The 21,148-nt window shown below is 40.1% G+C and overlaps 1 protein-coding gene across 5 annotated transcripts in view; it reads left to right on the top strand.

The window, feature by feature from the left end:
- The window catches only part of SPIDR (scaffold protein involved in DNA repair), a 471,127-nt gene that overhangs the window by 125,677 nt on the left and 324,302 nt on the right, over positions 1-21,148 (top strand). For all 5 annotated transcript variants that reach the window (XM_030937328.1, XM_030937325.1, XM_030937329.1 and 2 more), the window contains one exon: positions 19,643-19,893. In XM_030937328.1, coding sequence (XP_030793188.1) covers positions 19,643-19,893 — 251 coding nt within the window. The remainder of the gene's footprint in view (positions 1-19,642; positions 19,894-21,148) is intronic.

Here is a 21,148-nt window from a genome sequence, read left to right as displayed (position 1 = left end):
ACCACTGTGCCCAGAAATTTCTTGTTTTGTTCAATTTCTTTTAAGGTGGTTGCCATTAAATCAGTAAGTTGTAGGTGATGAAGAAAGGAATTTGAATACATTTCAACTCTTACAAGCATTAAGAATGTAGCACAATAGAAAAGCTTTTTAAGTTTGACTTAATTCAAAGTTGTACATTACCTGAATGCTTAAGATTATGTTAATACTGAGACAGTGTTCCCAGGAAGTTTGTTATTAATCCCAGGAAATCCATCATTTTACATGACCTTAAGATAGAATTATTTCTAAGAAAAAAATCATTTGAAAATCATTTCTCACTGTGCCTTTTTAGGGACTTTGATTGGGTTAGACACACTTTGAGATCTCTGAGCAACACTGAATCTGGGTAAATTAAACTTTTTTGTTGTAAGAGCCAGTTACAGGAACTGAGCAGGAATTGAAGCACAAAAAGATTATTTATTTCTGGCTGGCTTTAAACATGGAGGAGACCACGTGCCAAGTAATGTGAACAGCCTTTTGCAGTTGGGAGCAGCCTCAATTGCTTGCAAGGAAACAGGGACCCCAGTGTGGAAGGAACTGAATTATATCCCAAGCAGGTGTGATTGGAAGAGGATCCTGAGTTCCAGATGACAAGGGAGCCCAGCCAGGACCTTGATTTTGGCCTTGGGAAGCCCTTTGTATAGAACCCGGTCATGTCATGCCCAGCCTTCTGTTTACCCAGATAAAAGTTTGAACAGAGCTGTGAGCTAATAAATGGGTGGTGTTTTAAGTTGCTAAGTTTGTGGTAATTTGTGTGAAGCATTAGAAAACCCATACAGGGCAATGTTAACCAGTCTGGAATATCCCAGTGCCAGTGGCAGGATCTCATACATCAATGTCTCTTCAGAACATCTGATGTTGTACTAAGGTCATGGTAGGTTCCAATAAATAGTAAGTTGAATTTTCAAAATCACTATACTTGCAGTGTAGGTCATTTGAATTACAGAGTTTTGTAGCATGTCAAGGTACATTGAGTGATGAGGACAAACATCTTGGGATTTTCCTTTAAAAAAATTTTTTTAAGCTAGAAAAAAAATTGAGAAACATCATTTTTATTGAAGCTCATTTGTTCTGGATTGGGGTTGGCAAACTGTAGCTTACAGGCCAAATCTGGCGCATTACCTGTCTCCATAAATAAAGTTTTATTGGAGCACAACCACACTCACTAGTTCATGTGTTATCTCTAGCTGCCGTCGCCCTACAATGGCAAGGTTTAATGTGACAGACACTGCATGGTCCACAAAGCCTAAAGTATTTACCATATAGTCCTTTATAGAGTAGTTTGCTGACCCCTGTTCTGGATGGTGATTTGCTTTTCAGTCACAGCCACATTCATTTAACCCTAAATGGCTTCCATCTCTGGGGACTGATATTTCTTTAAGTCCTTTAAGTTATTATTTTTAACGTATTTAGCTATACCTGATTATATAGACTGGTTTTTACATCTCACTGTACTGAAATGATAGGAAATGTGATAAAATTAATAAAATCCCATAAACTGTGTGTGTTTGGGATCCTTAAGATTATCTCCAAGTTCAATGATTTGCTAGAAGGAGTCCTTGGACTTAGAAGTAGGTATACTCATGACTGCAGTTTATTACAGCAAAGGAAGCAAGTGGAAAAGGTGTGTTGGGAGCAGTCTAGAGGAGACCAGGCACAAGCCTCCAAGTGTCCTGTTCCATGGGAGTTACACAGGATACACTTAGTTCCTCTAGCAATGAATTTTGGCAGTTCATTATGTGCAGGTATTGTCACTTGGTCCTAACAGTTCAGGATTTTTATTCTGATTCAGTTTTGTAGATTCACAGTGCCTGTGTGACTGACCACAGCTACTGAAACTGTAGTCCCTCAGGAGAAAACAGCAGGTTTCACCATAAATTATGTTGTTTGCACAGACTTTGTAGACAGAGTGGTACAGTGTGGTCAAGGTTTGAAGCATGCAAACATTTCTATCAGACTATTCCAAGAACTCAGTTCCCAAGTGGCCAGGTCAAGGGCCAGTCACCTGAGAAGGTTGGAGCAACTCAGCCTGCTGAGTTAATTCATTCCCAAACTCTCCATAATAAGAATCTCTAGTAGCATATATTTCAGAAACACAACATGTTTCACTAGTTATAATTATATTACAAAATGTCCTTTTAGTGCCTTAATTATTTTTATTCAGTAGTATCTTATCTTCATTTAAGAAACACTTATATGACTTTATAAATCAAGCGCAGGATAACTTTATAGTACTTAAAGTTATGGGTAAAGTTACACCAAGATAAACATTGTTTTGTTTGAATTCATAACTTAAACCAAGTGTCTTCCCAAGAGTGGGGTTTCCAGCACTACCTTTGACATTTCTACTTTTTCTTAGGGACTGAGAGTACGTGGCACTTTTTCCCACAGTTCGTGTCCTTGCATGAATATCAAGGAGCAATTATTTTCAGAGATGACTTACGTCCATAATATTGTTTTAGCTCATTGTGGCCAATAAAATTCCCAACAGTATATTAAAGATTATCTTTTCACTCTTGAAATAATTATGAAACAAGCATTATGAAACATGACACCTTTCAAATTCCTTAATACTAAAGTCCTTGGGAAATCACGCTTGTTGAATGTCATGGTTATGGGAAAATATGAAGGACAAATTTGTTCTTTAAAGAGAATTCATTTTGCCTTTCTTCACAATTGCAGCTATCCAAGTTAAATGTATCTACATATATATAGATTTTCCTCTCTTATTCTTCTGGCTTCCATTATTTTCTAGATGGAGCCTGGTACATTGTGTGTAAGATGCTGTGTGGATAGTGGTCATTCCTGAGATTTTTCTCTTGTGTGACTGTGAACAACTGCATCTAATTCATTTAATCTGGTGTCAGTTTACCTCATTTGTCTTCTTTCACCCCAGAGTAATCTCATGAGGATTATTTTGCTCAAGTTTGATTATTTCAAAGAAGGATCATTAGGTACACCTAAGATGGCAAGATGGCACTTGCCAAAAGTCCAGCCGGTGCCTTTGGGGCTAACCTTGGATCTTGAAGGGGGCCCTGGGACTCTGAAATAATTGCTAGTAGATTTGCTTTACAGTTGAGTGTTTTGAGCTCTCAGTGGCTCAACTTAATTGTGAACAAGTAGCCAGAAGTAAATCTCTAAAGAGCAGAACCTGTATTTTATTCGTCTTTATAGTCCTCTTGGTGTCCACATTGAGTCTTGCTGTTATCTGGCCCCTAAACCCAAGGCAAACTGTAAGGGGCTCGTGGCTTTGGTGTCAGTCAGAAAAGGCTGTTAGGGCAGTCTCTGGCACCCTAGGAGTGGGGCCAGCGAGCAGAGCAGCTTGTAGCCAGAGGGAAGGAAGCCCAGCCGGCAAGCAGAACTGCAGTACCTCAGGATCCAAAATAATGGCTCTCCACAGGAATGCCTGTGGGCTGTTATGAGATTATTCGCCTATATTCAACATATAATAAGAAGTTAGAAGAGGCCGGACTTGGTGGCTCACGCTTGCATTCCTAGCACTTTGGGAGTGGGCGGATGGCTTGAGTCCAGGAGTTTGGGACCAGCCTGGGCAACAAGATGAAACCCCATCTCTACAAAAAAATACAAAAATTAGCCAGGTGTGGTGGTACACGCCTGCGGTTCCAGCTACTCGGGAGGCTGAGGTACACCTGGGAGGTGGAGGTTGTAGTGAGCCAAGATAGCACCACTGCACTCCAACCTGGATGAATTGGGTGAAAGAAGAAATTATGGAAAACTTCACTTGCAAGAGCTTTTCATTAAAATGATTGAAATACAAGGTTTTAGAAAATTCAGCTCCATGAAGTGCAGTGAAACACTGGTTAAATTGTGGCTAAAGGAGTTTAGGAAAGACTACTTATTACAGACTCCTCGTAGAGGGCACAGGGCACACAAGCATATTCAAGGTTTCTGAGGCCCGTGACAAGGCATGTTTAACTTTATTCACCTGAGTATATTCAAGCCCATGTGCCTGCGGAGCTCCGTGTCCCCTTGATCCCTGTTGCCTTTGCTCCTTGTGGAGCTCCTGGGTGAGGACCACCCCCTGGGCCCACAGCTCAGGGCTGTCCACTCACTGGTTACTGCTTTTGCTTTTCTTTATTGCTTTTGTTATCCTAGAACACTCACCTGGCTTGATTCCTCTGAAATCTTCTACCTTCTCAGGAATTCTATTTCAATTTTTTCCATTTTCCCCCTCCATTGTGTAGCATTTTAATTCTTTGCCTTGAATAAAAATCAAGCTTGGCTCATAACCAGAAGCAACCTGTCTTGCCTTGGGTCCAGGGGCATAAGTGAACAGATTTATTTTTAAAACATGCCATCATGTTTGTTTCTACTAGTTTTGAGGCCCAGGTTTTGATTAGTAGGTCCGAGTCCATGACCTCTCAGCCTGCACCATGGCAACGTGTGCTGCCCCTGCCTGGGACTGGCAGAAGGCACCCTTGCAGCAGCTCAGGACTCACACTCACTGAGCAGGTTTTAAAACACGCAGAATGGCCAGACAGGTCGTATCACAGTTTGTGTCAGAATTCCCCAGGTGTATGCTATTTTTTTTTTTTTTTTTGGAGAAGCGGGTACTTTTCATCTGTGATCACTGCAGATAAGATGCATGAGGACCCTGTTGCTGGGCGGGGCCTGCTGTTTGCTGTGGAGCCCCTTGGCCTTGGTCACTGCCACTTTCTCCACCCCCTGCTACTGCTTGGTGAACTTTGACCCAGCAGGTGCCTTTCTTGAGCCTCGTGATTCCCCTCCCCTCTTGCCCTGCTGTCTCTCATTTCTCCTTGGGCTCCTCAGAGCAGGTGCTGGGCTGATGATAGGTGGAGGGGGCTTCTGTAAGCCAGTCCATAGGTTTGAGTTAAGTTCTCTCCTTCTCACTGGGCTGCAGCTGAGGTTGGAAACACGTATTTGGTTTGAGGAAGGCAAGCCAGGTGGTTTTCAGAGGTATAACTATGGGTGTAGCTTGTTAAACCTGTTCACCTAAGAAAAGATTTTTTTCCTTGAATGTATGAGAAAACCTGTAGCTTTTGTTTTGCCTCTCACTAGCTGGCTGGTTTTCATGGATAGAGTTTCAGTCGCAAAAAGCACACCATGTAAACAGTGAAAATAGATCTCTTATTGGTGGCTTAAGCCTTTTTATTGAATGGAATTGTTGTTATATTGGTTTTAATTCAATAGAAAATAAAATTTTGTTAGCAACTGGGAGTCCACTATACTCTTTATTTCGTGTTGTTTTGCTGTTCTTTTCCACACAATCAGTGAAGTTCTTATTGCATAAACAGAGAGCATTCCACATGAATTAATGTGTGTATGTGTGCCATGACTGCATTGGGTTAATAGACCTGTGGATAAAGACTTTGGGTCCCTCCCTCCCTCTGTACGCATTGTACCCAGAATGACTCCTGATACACAGTAGGCACTCAGTTAATGTGTTACATGAATAAATTTCATTTTAGAAGTGGGAGTGGAAATGCAGGCATATGATAACCAAATCTATTGACCTATCAGTCACCAGTACTCTTTCATTCCCCTCAGTGTGAAGAGCAGTCTTGGTTTTGATGATTTTACTTGCCATGATGTATCTTCTGTAGCATTTTTGTTGTTGCTCTTACCATCCAACCTCCTTAAAACAGTGGTTTGTATGGGATTTAAAAGCTTCTAGGCAGCCAAGGCCTTCTGACTCTCTTGTCCTTTCCTTATGGTGCTACTGACTGTGCTCGTTTGTAGTGTGACTTTAAGAAAGAGAGGCTGAACTCAGGATAGGCAGGGTGAACTTGGCATAACACTGCTCTGGGTGTTCTCAGAAGATCCTACTCGGGCAGGTCTGGGCCTGGTCAGTAATTGGGTGGGAGGCCTTAGAGAACAGAAACCAGCGACTGGCAGGAAGTGGCATGGGGAGCTCATCTGGCCTGCAAGTCTGGGCTCAGCTGGACCTGCCCCACATGGCACCAGGCGCACAAGGTGTCCTCACAGAGCCGCGCAGTGGCACACCTTTGCATGTTGACCGAGACCAAAGACTTGAGACTTCTGTTTTTGCATGAAATATGAGTCAAGTGGGAAGTTTTCTGTCTTACGATTGGTTCCCTCAAAGAATGTTATTAGCTTAGTTACCATCCTCCCTTTATTCTACCAGCTGGGTAGCATTTAGCTACAAAGGTGTAATTTTAAAATAAGGAGGTGATCATTTATTAGTGATATTCCGTTATTGCTCTTGGTGTGACCTTTCTATAAATTTTAGAATTAAGAGCTATAATTTCTGAACATTAAAGAATGGTGTTTCATCTGGCTAATTTGTTTCATACCACAGAGGCGCTGCTTCATCTTGAAATTAGACTTGAATGTATTCCTGACTTGATAGCAGACACAGTTTTTCATCTAGGAGGACCCTACACATGTAGACTGTCATACATGGACTTAGATTAAGATTTGGTTGATAGGAACTGGGACACTGCAGTCCAGGGGTAGCATTTCAGGTATTCAGGGCAATCACAAGAAGCTTTTCTGAACATTTCATAAAGAAATGTGTAGGTAGGATTACAGGAGCTAACATTAGCTTAAAGAATAGCAATTGAACTATATAAAGCATTGTACTCATTTTTAAATTCAAAGTTTTTTCTCTTTTTTTGAGATGGAATCTCGCTCTGTAGACAGGCTGGAGTGCAGTGGTACGATCTCGGCTCACTGCAACCTCTGCCTCCCTGGGTTCAAGCAGTTCTCCTGCCCTCAGCCTATGGAGTAGCTAGGACTACAGGTGTGCACCACCACACCCAGCCGGTTTTTGTATTTTTAGTAGAGACGTGGATTAACTTTGTTAGCCAGGATGGTCTTGATCTCTTGACTTCGTGATCCGCCCACCTCGGCCTCCGAAAGTGCTGGGATTACAGGCATGAGCCACCATGCCCAACCTAAAGTTTGCTATTATTATTATTATTATTATTATTTTTAAGAAAAAGTGATATTGTTGAATATCCACCTCTTTAGAGAACTGTAGATTTTAAAATTGTTTTTTCTGGTCAGCTCCTATAAGTATATGCCTGCATTTCCCCTTTTACACAACCTTTCCTCCCCATTGCATACATTACCAAAAAACTGGCAGATTTCAAGTTAGAGAAACAATAGGTCTTTATCTTATCGTTTTGACTGCCCAGCGTTATAGATTGTCAAAATAAAGAATCCTCAAAAGGAATGGAATTGTGGAGTCATTTTAACTCCCAGTATACAGTCTGTGGGAGGCTGTCTGTGGTGAGACGAAGCCGTAGAAATGCACCGGAACTTTTGGGAGCCCAGGAGTTAGGGCGCTGCTGCATCCTCACCCTACCCACTACAGGCGCATCTCACTGGGATCTTTTCTTCTCCGTGGTCTCTTTGCCAAACAGCTGCTTTTCCAGCCCTCTGCCGGGTGCTCTGTGTCTTTGTGCTGGTCCTGTGAGCATTTAAAACTCCAAATAGTATTTTATTTCTTCTTTATGTGCTCCCTAATATTTTATCTGATTCAATTAATACCATTATCCTGGCTAGCATGAACTTTGGCCTCTTCTAATACATCACTTGAACCAACTGACTCTGTCTCTGAGTTTTCATTAGTACTATTTGTTTTCTCTCTCTCTGAGAGTGTTTTCATTAGTACTATTTGGTTACTGAACTGTTTTAGAATAATAGTTATTAAAGTAATGGGTTGGAAATGAATCAGCACTTGCCAGTGTGCTGAATTACTACATTAAAATGCTATATTAACTTAATTTGCCAGAGCATTTCATCAGTGGAGTTGGAGATGGAGACAAGTCAGAATGCATAGACTTGACCACCGACCCTCAGACCCCAGTGTCTCAAAGCCCTATTTAATAGATGTGGGTGATTTTGCCCAAGCTCATCATCATTCTACGAAAATACTTTTAGAGTGTTGTCCCCACTGCTGATGGTTCTGTTGATTTATTTGTCTTTGTGCAAGAGGACCTGTGTGCTCTCTTTCTATACATCCACCTGCAGGCACACGCTTGTATTTAATTATGCTTTAGAAAATTATTTTTATAAGTAAAACTGTATATTTGTGTTTTTTAATTATAATCTTTATAATTAATAGAAAAGAGGCTTGGGCTTGCCATTCTGATTATTTGCTTTTATCTTTTTGACTGAAGGACAGAAATTCCAGGTAGTCTCTTCATCTTTTGCAGTGTAGTGTTTCAGTGAACTTGGTAGACCTGAATACCACCAGGTATTATTAGTATAAAATGTTCATGTTTTGATATATAGTATTTAATTCTCGCAACTTAGTGTTTTGGTAGGGCATTCATGAAACTCTAAAACTGTAAAGAGAATTACCTGAACAAAAACGACAACAGTTTATCGAGGATTCCATTTTTCCCTACTGCATTCTTATGGCTACATTAGCATGTATTGGTTTGCTGAATTAATTAGTGAATGAGAGTTTACCACTCATTTTTTAAGCCCACCCAGTCCCCCTCAATAAAGCAAAGCATCAATGTTTCTGGTGAAACTACTCTGAAATCTTTGTTCTTATATAGTTGTATATATACATTTTTGTTAGCCTTTGAAAAAGTATAGCTTTACTGATACTTCTGGTTTTCTATTTACTTTCAAAATGCTAAAATAAAGCTTTTGTGTTACATAAGACTAATGAAACAAATCTAGCATTGAAGAAAAGTTGGAAATATTATTAGAAATCACTTTTTTTTTAGTACTTCAGTGTAATTTGAATAGAAACTGGTATCCGCAGGCAGTACCCTTATACCATGTTTAAAAACTTTTTTTTTTTTCAGTTAGTGGCAAACGTTTTAAAATTAGGAAAATTTACTTAGGGGTCAGATTTCTTTATCTTTCCTTGAAGAAACTCTGCTAGTTATTTGGCAGATTGCCCACATTGTGGGAGGCAGTTCGCTCTGAGCAGCAGCTGCCAGTTTAGACAGATGTGGGGCTTCCCTCACACCCCTGCCATCCTCTCTTCCTCCTCCCTCTCACCCTCTGGGGCTGGAGGCCATGAGCTCAGACCCTCTGCTAAAAAATTCCATTGGCAACTCAAGTTAGTAGCCACTAATGTATTTTTGTTTATCTAGATGGCCTAAGAAATATTTCTGTATTTCTTGTTCTGCTCATTTTAAGAAGGGAGAACAGACATCCCTAGTTACTTAACTGAAATGATGTGTCCTCTCCTACCCATGAGATCTCTTCTTGCCAGTCTCTCTCTTTTGTTCCTTCTCTCTCCATTTTGTTTTGTTTTGTTTTGTTTCGTTTCCTCTTTTGGCACCTGAGTGTCTGGATCCTCTAGGTGGCTTTTATACTCGTTACTTTTAATGTACTAAATTTTAAATATTTTTAAATAAAGAATACATACTTATGGAAAATATTTCAATTAGAACAGTAGTTAAAGCAAAGAATAATAAACTCAGCTCCCAGAATTAATCATTGTTGTTTCTTGTGTAGTCTTCAAAAACTGTTCTGTATTAAGAATATTTGTATATGTTCTTCTGTTTTTGGTTTTTCCACCCATAAGGTCTTCCTCAGGGCTGGTGAAGGATTTCTTGTGTAGTCTTCAAAAACTGTTCTGTATATAAGAATATTTGTATATGGTCTTCTGTTTTTGGTTTTTCCACCCATAAGGTCTTCCTATATGCATTAGTTTTGTAATTTTCTGTATTCTTATCAAGACTTACGGATCTATCACATTGTTTCTAATGACTGCATGATATTTTATTGTATTAATACTGTAACCAGCACTTGATTAATGGATGATTACGTTTTTTGGTTTTGGGTGTTCTTTACCTATAAACTATGCTACACTATGCCTCCATGTACATATGTGTCTGGACAGTTGAATGAATAGACCCAGTAAGAGAACTGATAGGTTAAAATTATTTACATGTTAAGTTTTAACATATCTTGCTTTTAGTCTCCCAGTACAGTCACACGAATTCACTCTTTGTCTCAGTGGTCAAGAGCTTCTGCCAGCATGTGGTTCCCAGGGAGACTGATCATCTTGTATTGGTAGTTTGTATCACATTTCCTTGGAATGCCTGTTTGCATATTTTGCTCATTTTTTCCATTGGGTTGGCTTCCCATTTCTTATTGATTGATGGGGATTTTTTGTACATCAAAGAAAACAAACTGCTTGTTAATTGTGGCAGATTTTTTTCTTTTTTGTCCTCTTTTGTTGTTGTTTTACCAGCTTGCTGTCTTTTAAATGTTTCTACTTGGGGAAATTTTTGGGCACAGTTTTAAATTTTTATGTGGTCAGTCATTTCTTTTGTGGACTTTGTGTCATACTAGAAAAACTTTTCTCCAGTTTACAATTATTTTTAAAATGTATCCATATTTTTAGTTCTTTATAAAAATATTTTGATTTTTTGATCTTTTGGAAATTTATTTTGGTGTAAATAGAGAGGGAACCAGCTTTTTTTCCTGTCTGGATAGGTATAGTCAGTTGTTCCCAAGTGAGTTTCTTTTGCTTAGTGATTTGCACTCTTATTTTTATTATTTTTATATGCAATCATTTCTATTTGGGTATACTTCAGGAATATTAATTTGGGTACTTCAGGAGTATCAATCATTGGGTGGTCTATTCCTGTGTTGGTACCAAGCTTTTAATAACTATAGTTCTACACTATGATGTATTATTTGGTAAGTGTAGTTGCCCTTAATTTATTTTCTTTTTTAGAATTTTCCTTGCTTAAATGAAAAAAAACTTGAGGGAAATTCTTTAAATTTAATGGAGTAATTCTACTTGACATAAGTATTCATATACTTTATTATGTATTTTTAAAATTTTTTTGGTTTCACTGAGGCTTCTAGTTATTAACTGTTGCTTTGAAGTTCACTGAGTAAGTCAGGTGTGTAGGCCTGGAGAGGTGGGACAACATTTTGGAAGAGTCGAGCCAGGAGTGATAGGAAGTGGGCTGCTTCCTGCCTGTGTTACTAGATTGCTGTGGGGGCTCAAGCAAGTCACTGAAGTGTCCCTCATGGGTTCCCATGTATAGGACAGCCTCTGCCAGCATAGTTACTGATATTTAGATATAATGAGTAGTTTTCGATCACTATTTTTCATTCAGCCGTGTGAGAAATAAATGAGTCAATACATTTATAAATATTTCAAAACTGGTAGAGCCTAGTATAAGAACTTTGATGATGATGATGATGATGATGATATTGTTGTGGTTATTTTTTCTGTTTTACTTTAGTTGAAAGGAGCCTAATTTTCTCATGTTCCAGAAAATAAGGAGGAAGTTGGGGGGGTGCGGGGGGGGGGGCGGAGAGAGAGAGAGATAGATATAGATATAGATATAGATATAGATATAGATATAGATATAGATATAGATTGAATTTACTGCTGTTGCCCCAGCACTCACCAATTTCTGCTAGGGTACTGAAGGCAGACCTGTGTGATGAGGGGATTTTTAGGCTGAAACCTTGAAACATGAGAAAGACTTAGGGAAAGATTAGGGGTGGGAATGAGGAAGCGTATTCTAGGGCAGAAAGGGCTGTGGGGTCCACAGGCAGGGAAGAACATGGTGTGGAAACCTGAAAGCATATCAGAAAGGCTAGGGAGCAGCCAGGAGACAGACAGCTATGAGTGGAGGCCTGGCGGGAGCAGGGGCCACCTGAGGCCTTAGAGACCACAGGGCAGGTGGGGGGCATTGAATGGCATCCTAGGTGTACTGGGAAGTTGTTTATAGGATCTTAAGGAAGAGCATGGAATGCTCTGACTTAGGTTGTTCTGATTGTGGTGTGTAGGGCAGACCCTGGCAGGAGGGCAGGAGTGGAGCAAGAGACCAGCTCTGAGTCACAGCCATTGTGGTGCCAGGTGGGAGTGGGTGGAGAGAAAGGGGCACATCCTGGTTAGTTTTGGAGGTAAAACTTAGTCATGAATTGAATATCAGGGGATTTCTAACTTGCACATGGGTGGCACCTGGTATTGATCAGGTGATACTGGGGTAAACAGCTGGTTTTGAGGAACATATTAGGAGTTTGATTTTGAACTTGTTGTATTGAGATGTTTGGGAGTATGTGAATTGAACCCTATAAGAGAAGATGGGCAGTTCTGAAATGGAGAGAGGTCGGCTGGGATATTTACAGTAACTTACCGCATGAGCATTTCCCTTCTTCAAATACATCCCGTATGCAGTCTCCACAACAGTCTTCTCAACGTGTCTTCCAAATTCATCCTCCTTGCCTACTTGGAAATCTTCAAAAGCTTTCTGCTTTCTTCAGTGATATCTAAACTGTTAAACCTGACATTCAAGATCCTCCACAGCTTGCTCCTCACCCAATCCATAGGATTATGTTTTTCACATTACTGTCTCTTGCCTCCCAGTATGAACTCTAAACTCTCAGTTGCCTAGACTTGTCTATAGATCATGAAAGTCATTTTACTTTCCTGCCTTATGTGCTTTTGTCTCTCTTTTTGCATCTTTATCAGTTGAGAATTTTCCAATCCTCTGAGACTCAGTATGGGTTTTACCTCTTCCACTATGCCTGCTGGTTTTAGATCATCCAGAAATAAGGGCTCCATTTTTGTCCATTTGGAGCACTAGTGTGAGCCATGCTTATATCTGCTTTATTTTATTTCAAGCTCTTTATGGAAGTGTGTCTCGTCATATTTTCTCTATTCCATAATACCTTATGCGTGGTGTGTACTGAATAAATATTTATTTAATATTTTCTCTATTTGGAGATATTTTTCAGGTAGTTATCCTTTTGGTTGCAAGTAGCAGGAACCAAATGTAGCTGGTTTTAAAAAAAGAGGAAATTCACTAGAACACTACTGCAAATCTTGAGTAACTTAAGATAAAGTTAAAGGATGAACTGAGTCTTGGGGCAGCCCTGGGAACCTCACTGGCAGGGGCTCGTGGACTTTTCATCTAGAGGTTTGTCATTAGTGTAGCTTAACTTCCCCTTCCCAGACTCTGTCAATTCAAAATCTGGAGGAAAAGAATCTGATTGGCTTAGCATTGGTCAGTTGTCTACTTGAGGCCAATCAGCTCTGACCTCTGACAGAAGTCTTATCCTAGACACATGGCTACTGAGATGTGAGATGTCCGTAACCTCATGACTGCCAGAGGTTGAAGGGTTTCCTTCTGTGGACAGAGACATTTGTTCTCTGAAAAGAGGAGTCAGAAATAAATTGCAACAGATGTGTACTACAGCAGTATTGCTAACTTTGGAAACAGAGTCAGTATTGAATACTTTATGGTTTTGAGAAATTGCAGATGGCTTTAACCAAGGTCCTGTTAGTATATTGCAATGGAAATAGGACCAGACTACTGTCTTTGTTGACTGGCTTCATAAAAACTATTCCTTGCCTCATGCCAGTCTTGTTTGTGATATTTACTCACTAAATCAGAAGACTCCTCCTTCCAAACTTCCTTACATCAAGAAGGAAAAAAAGTCCTGATAATAATTTTATTGTATTTAAACATTAGCAGATTATGATAATAGCTACATAGTGATTCTTTGCTCTGCGCATCTGACCATTGCAGATGTTTTACTGCTATAAAAGTTCCTTATTTACTCGTCCATATTATTTCTATGACTGGGCTATATTTCTGAAGGAAGTAATCTGTGAAAGTTTCAAGAGGGCATCAGTTGGTTAACTTTGCAAAAATAGGAAAAATATGTAAAATGTAAGTGTTTTAAAAGAAAAACAAATTTAAATCTTTGTTCTTGAAATTCATCATTTATGCAAAGTAATTTTTTTTTGTAAGGATGATTTGGTAAAGGATAAAAGTTTCCGGCTGGGCATGGTGGCTCACGCCCCAGCACTTTGGGAGGCCAAGGCAGGCGGATCATGAGGTCAGGAGATCAAGACCATCCTGGCTAACACAGTGAAACCCCGTCTATACTAAAAATACAAAAAATTAGCCAGGCGTGTTGGTGGCACCTGTAGTCTCAGCTACTTGGGAGGCTGAGGCAGGAGGATAGCATGAACCCGGAAGGCAGAGCTTGCAGTGAGCTGCGATCATGGCACTGCACTCCAGCCTAGGCGACAGAGCGAGAGTCCATCTCAAAAAAAAAAAAAGTTGCCGTGGAACACAAATTTCACCCAAGTACATTGGGTCACTGTGTGGCAGCAGTAGGCAACTTATCAGGAATAACTATGGTTAAGAAATGTGGTTGATGTTTTTAAGGTACTGGGAAAGATGTTAGTGGTGTATACCAGGTCCTTGTTCTGTCACTTTAAAATTTTAATAACAATTTTCTGACCATCTATGTGTTCCATAGATCCAGATGATTGAAAAATTAATTTTCTCTCCTATTGGAGAAACGGTTAAAGGATATGAACACACAGGAAGAAGTGTGAAGAGCTGATCAACAGGTGCAAAGATGCTCAACCCTGTGAATGATCAGGGATGTGCACACTTAAATAGGAGAGATATAACATTTCACACCCATCAGATAGGTATAAATTTAAAAGTTTAAAATTACTCAGTGATGCTGATAATGTGCCACAGCTTTAAAACACTGCTGATGAGCATTTCTGTCAGCACAGGGTCTCTATAGAACCGTCTCACAATTGCCAGTGTAGTTAAGAATGGACTGTCCAAGAATCCACTGGGCTAGTGTATACCACTGAGAAGCTAGCATGTATGTGCCCAGTGAAACAAGTATAGTACTACATGTTACAGTTTTGTTGTAATGTGAAAATTTACAAAACTCTTAAGTGTCTACCAACAGTGAAATAGGTAAGTAAAAAGTGGTATAGTCAGAATATAGCAATGAAAATTAATGATCTACAGCTGCTGTGTCCTTGCAAAATAGTTCGTTTGTATGTGTGCTATTAAAAAAAATTAAAACAGATAATAATGAAATGCCAAATTCAGGAGAGAGTTGCCTCTAAGGAGAATAGGCACAGGAAGAGAAATACAGAACATTTCACCCATACCATTAAAAAAAACTAAAGAAAAATTTGCATTGTATTAAAATTTGACAGAAAGTGATGGGTACATCTACTTGTTAATTTTTTTCCCTACCTTTCTGTGCCCTTAAATATTTCATAATAAATAGTCATTATCTGTATTATTTCTCAAAGAATTTTTCCATTTTTGGATGATTAAGCTGGGAATGGGGGAGTCAACTTGTTCAAAGTAACAAAGTAGTTAAATAGTTGAGCTGTGATCAAAAACAAGTCTGTCTTGTTCCAAAACTCATGACCCTCCTTTCTCATTTATCTCATTCTACAATGTAGAGAGGGAATACAAGCTTGAGCCTATGAACCTGCAGTCGCCTTTGACCTATCTCTGACCATTCCCTCTCTCTTCCACCCTCTCTGGCACACACTTGTCTGTGCACACATGCATACGTGTACATATCATTCTTTCTGAAAGATTATGTGTTCCTCACAGTCAGGCTCAGGCCAAGACAGCTTGTGTCTGGTGAGCCAGTAGGCCCTCTCTGTCTGTGGTGTGAGCGTTCCTCCATGTTCATCTGGGCTTATGGGCATGGGGAATATTCTAAAATATAATATGCTAAAATGGTGGCTTCTAGTTATCCTTTCCTAAAGGTGTTCCTTCTGCCTTGGTTCCTGTTAGAAATGACTACATGGGCCGGGTGCAGCGGCTCACACCTGTAATCCCAGCACTTTGGGAGGCTGAGGTGGGAGGATGGCTTGAGCTCAGGAATTTGATACCATCCTGGGCAACAAAGTGAGACCTTGTCTCTACAAAAAAAACTTTTTAAATAGCCAGGCATGGTGGCACACATCTGTAGCCTCAGCTACTTGAGAGGCTGAGGTGGGAGGATCACTCAATCCCAGGAGAGTCAAGGCTGCAGTGAGCTGTGTTCATGCCGCTACACTTCAGCTTGGGCAACAGAGTGAGATCCTGTTTTTAACAAAACAAAAAACAAACAAAGTAAATAATTAATTAAAAAATGACTACACAAAGAATCCAGGATTTGCTCTGCGGGTTTAAGACAGTATTTGTCTTTTTGGTTGTCTACAGAAGACATTCTTGGTGTTCCTCATTGTCTTTTGTATAGAAATCCTCTTAGAAACTGAGAAAAAAGTTTTAACAGAAAATAAATACAAATTTTAAAATATTAAATTTAAAACCAAATGACATGTAAACTATAGGGGCTAAAAAGAATAGCTAACATTTGCTAAATGCTTATACGTTAGCATTTATTACTGCATCTCCAATTTGAAGATGAGGAAACAACCTCATCAAGGACACTACCTTAGGGAAGTTAAATAAATTCCCTAAGGTAGCCCACTAGTAGGGAGTAGGGCTGAGACCACAACAGTGTTCGAGTCAGACACCACTTTTATTGGGAAAGACCTTCTAGGCTGCTACTGCTCCAAGTGGTCTTCTCCATTTCTACATCTGCTGTATGCAGGGTACGTTTGGAATTGTCCATAAATTGTTTTGTATTTTTTAGTTTAGTTTTTCCTTCAGTTTTTAAATTGGGTATAAGGATGCAAGAGCAAGGATGGACTTGAAAATTTCTTTATACTACCGTAGCAGCTAACATAGCATGTGGTTAGTTGGCATTCAGTGCATTCTTAGATATTTGCTAGTTCTCACTGAGGAAGCAATAGCTTAAAATACCTAAAATTTGTTATCATGGATTGATGCTGAGAATTTTGAAGTACTACCTGAGCTGCTAAGTCTTAGCAGTTTTACTGATGTTAAATTCTTCACTGAGGAGATTCATTTGGATTTCATGGTTTTCATGATTTTAACTTAAGCATCGTCTTGCCAGGTTGTTCACAGCTGAGCAAATGTACCTTTTTATGCCATCCTTTCTGGGAAGGAAAATAAAATATGCCTACCCAAACTTTCTAAAACAAATTGTCATGTCTGCTGTTTTCATTTTATCTTCCATTTATTCTTTAAGGCACATTCTTACCAAGGTCCCATGGATTTCTTGTATCTGTACAATTTCTCTTTTGTCAAATGCAGAACACTGTTCAGTCTCTTGTCACCTGAAGACAGCATGAATGTTCTTGATGTTTCCAAGGTTCCAATCTGGACCTTCTCTTCTTCTTTCACATACTTTTCCATAGATAGTCTTCTCCAGCCCTCGTGCCTTCACATCCTGATTCTCATGATTTCTGAAGTTGTGTTCCCATCCCACATCACTCTTAGAACTCCAGACCTGCAGAGCCACTGCCTGTTGACCAGTTTTTCCCCAGGTATCCCATAGGCACCACAACATTCACACATCAAAACCAGCTTGAGTATTAGCAACTCCTGCCCGAATGTATTTCCTGCTATATTGAATTTGGTCCTCAAGTGTTATTGCATCCTTTTCCTCATTTTCTTTTCAGTCCACCTCTCTATTCCCACTACCACTCAGATCCTCTCAATGTCTTGCTCTGACTATGGAAGAGCCTTTTAGCTAGCTGCCCTTCCCCAGCCAGCGTGGTTTCCTCCCTCTCTGTATCACCATTCAAATGTTCGAATGGTCAATTCCACATTACCGTCTGAGGTTGTTAGCTCCTGTGTCAAGCTGCCAGTGGCTCTCTCCTGCCTCAGAATATTGGTCCTCCTCTTTCTTCTCCCTGGAATGTCCTTCCCTCTTCTCTCTATCTAATTAATCCATACTTAGCATTGAACTTCAGGTGCCAGATTCTGGGAAGCAACCCTCTTCTGCTTTTTCTTTTTTCTGTCTCTTTCCTTTCTTTCCTTCTTTTCTTTTCTCTCTCTCTCTCTCTTTCTTTCTCTCTTTCTCTTTCTTTCTTTTTCTTTCTTTCTTTCTCTCTCTTTCTTTCTTTGTCTTGTCTTTTCTTTCTTTCCTTCTTTTCTTTTCTCTCTCTTTCTCTCTTCCGTTCCTTTTCATTTTTTTTTCTTTTCTTTTCCCCTCCCTGCCTCCCTCCCTCCCTCCTTCCCTCCCTCTTTCCCCTCCTTCCTTCCCACTCTGTCACCCAGGGTGGAGTGCAGTGGCGTGATCTCAGCTCACTGCAACCTCCGCCTCCCAGGGTCTCAAGCCATTCTCCTGCCTCAGCTTCCCCAATAGCTGAGATTACAGGTGTGCGCCACCACACCCGGCTAATTTTTGTATTTTTAGTAGACAGGGTTTTGCCATATTGGCCAGGCTGCTTTCAAACTCCTGGCCTCAAGTGATCTGCCTGCCTTAGCCTTCCAAAGTGCTGGGATTACACCCACCCAACCAGAAACAGACCTTTTCTGACACTTAACTCTTCTCTCTCCCTGTGCCTCTCCTGGCTTTGTCACCCTTCTTATGTGTTCTGCTTGGAGCCCAAGCAGTATCTCCATGGCAGCATTCCTACCAGTGTTTTATAACTATCCGGGACTAGTCTCTCCCATCCTCACAAGCAGCATGAATCCTCTTCATGGCTGCATGTGAGTCCCCAGCCCAAGCCGCCTGTGGTTGGTTATTTGTTGACTTATTTCTAGGATAGTGGTTCTCAACTGCAGGTGATTTTTTCTTGGTGAAACCCCATCTCTACTAAATATACAAAAATTAGTCAGGCATCATGCTGGGCACCTGTAATCCCAGCTACTTGGGAGGCTGAGGCAGGAGAATCACTTGAACCCAAGAAGCAGAGGTAGCAGTGAGCCAAGATCATGCCGCTGCACTCCAGCCTGGGTGGCAGAGTGAGACTCCGTCTCCAAGAAAAAAGAAAAAAGAATTTAACCATATAATCGTCAGAAAAAAAGCCTTTTGTTTTATGTAGATTAGCTAATGATGTAAATTCTAGTGCCACCCCCAATATTTAGGTAGTGAATTATATGGGACTTCTAGTGCACTGGAAGTTAGGATATTGAAGGATGAATTATTGCTGACACAGAATAACATGGGATTGACCTATACAATGAAGTAATAGGAAAATAAAATCCTATTGTGCTTTAAATTTGGCATGTGTCTTGGCAAAGACAGAAAACATCAGAGAAGGTTTTGATTCTTCCCTCCAGAATTGGCCATATGATATGTTTTTTTTGTTTTTTTGTTTTTTTTTGGCCATGCGATATGAATTCTTGTTTTATAATCAGCTTTCAAAAATTTATTATTTTGAAAGTTTAGAAATCTGAGTTGGAGAAAGAAACATTTTAGGAAATGTTAGGAAAAGGAGACAGTGACTCATATTCTGAAATAGTTCCTGTTGATATTTGTAATTTCAAACTAGTCTCTGGAAAATAATTATATAATTGTATGGAGAGAGTCAAGTCTTGATCTTTACCCTCGGGGACTTCTTTTGGCAAATTAAATGATTTATACCTGAAGAGACAATTTAGCTTCATGTTAAATTTCAAAATCCAGGAAATACTTTCTTTTCAGTAGCTGTCAGATTGTATTGATGGTCATCAGCCTTTCAGATGAGTGCTATTAGTTCAGTTTTGGAGATTACCTGTATGTGTGGTACTGTCTTGTAGTTTTCTGAAAGAAGATTGAAGTATTTATACTTATTTTTGTGGATTCTGTGAGGTAAAGTCTGGCTTGCAGTTGATTTAACCTCTTCTTGGTCTTGGTTACTTTTGGATTTTGTCAGAACAGAAGTTTAAGCTGCAGATACTGTGTTCAAAAAGGTCCTTCAAGAAATGTAACTGTAAGGAAATGGAATGATAGATGTATATAAATATGAACTTGAATCAAGTATGCTTTGTATTTAAAAATATGCCTTTCTTTTAATTTTTTTTAGCCAAGTTCTATAGAAATTTTAGAGTATTCATCAGATAGTGAAAAAGAAGATGACTTGGAAAATGTCCTACTCCTTGATTCGGAATCCCCTCACAAATACCACGTGGAGTTTGCATCAGATTCAAGACAGACTGTGGAGAGACTGATAGACCCAAGGACAAAATCAACAGAGACCATTTTGCATACACCTCAGAAACCCACAGCTAAGTTTCCCAGGACTCCAGAAAAGTCAGCGAAGAAGAAGCTTTTAAGGTTAAATTGTACCCTTTTAAATACTCTTTTTAAATTTTTCTCTTTCTTTAAAAACCCAAATATCTAAAATGTTAATTTTAAAATACTTGTATATGAAGTCCTAAGTTCTGGAGCCGATTAATAGAATGTTCATCCAAGTTGAGGGTTATAGCTTCAGTCATGCCCAGTGGATGTGACTGCCTTTCTTAATGGAGATTTATTTGGGTTATCAAATGTTATTGAGAGTCAGTGTTCTAGGTGCTGTGGAGACAAGTATATAATTGTTCTATTCTTGAGTAACTTGCAATCTAAAAAGGGAAATGGAAATATGTATAGATCATGTCAGATTACTTTTATGAGAGAGATCTGCCAGGGCAACACTTGCAAGTGCAGAAAAAGTATGAGAGAGCAGAACCCACAGACAAGACGTGTCTGGTGTGCCATGAACTACAGTGTCAGTCTGGGGCTAGGCTGTGGCCATGGTGAGCAAAGCAGGAAAGATAACATGAAGGAGCTTGTAGGGACCTTCCCCAATCCTGTGTAATACAAGGTTCTCTTTGTTGTTGAACCAAACAATGCCAAGCAAAGACTCAATGAAAGTAAAAAAGAGAGGCCGGGGGGTGGCTCACGCCTGTAATCCCAGCATTTTGGGAGGCCGAGGCGGGTGGATCACGAGGTCGGGAGTTCGAGACCAGCCTGGCCAATATGGTGAAACCCTGTGTCTGCTGAAAATACAAAAATTAGCTGGGCATGGAGGCACGTACCTGTAATCCCAGTTACACAGGAGGCTGAGGCAAGAGAATTGCTTGAACTTGGGAGGTGGAGGTTGCAGTGAGCTGAGATCGTGCCATTGCACTCCAGCCTGGGCGACAGGGCGCGACTCTGTCTCAAAAAACAACAACAACAAAAGACGGGCGGATCACAAGGTCAGGAGATCGAGACCATCCTGGCTAACATGATGAAACCCCGTCTCTACTAAAAATACAAAAAACTAGCCGGGCGAGGTGGCGGGCGCCTGTAGTCCCAGCTACTCCAGAGGCTGAGGCAGGAGAATGGCGTAAACCCGGGAGGCGGAGCTTGCAGTGAGCTGAGATCCAGCCACTGCACTCTAGCCTGGGCGACAGAGCAAGACTCCGTCTCAAAAAAAAAAAAAAAAAAGAAAGAGAACCTGTATGAAGCATTGCCACAAAAGCAAAAGTAGTAGAGCATTTCAAGGCAAAGGAGTTTCAGTAGAAAGAGTAAATGTGATCATGAAGAGTGTAGGTGTTGGATCCAC

The sequence above is a fragment of the Rhinopithecus roxellana genome, chromosome 9, assembly GCF_007565055.1.
Source record: "Rhinopithecus roxellana isolate Shanxi Qingling chromosome 9, ASM756505v1, whole genome shotgun sequence".
In the NCBI taxonomy this organism is placed as follows: Eukaryota; Metazoa; Chordata; class Mammalia; order Primates; family Cercopithecidae; genus Rhinopithecus; species Rhinopithecus roxellana.
This window is presented reverse-complemented; position numbering and strand designations above follow the sequence as displayed.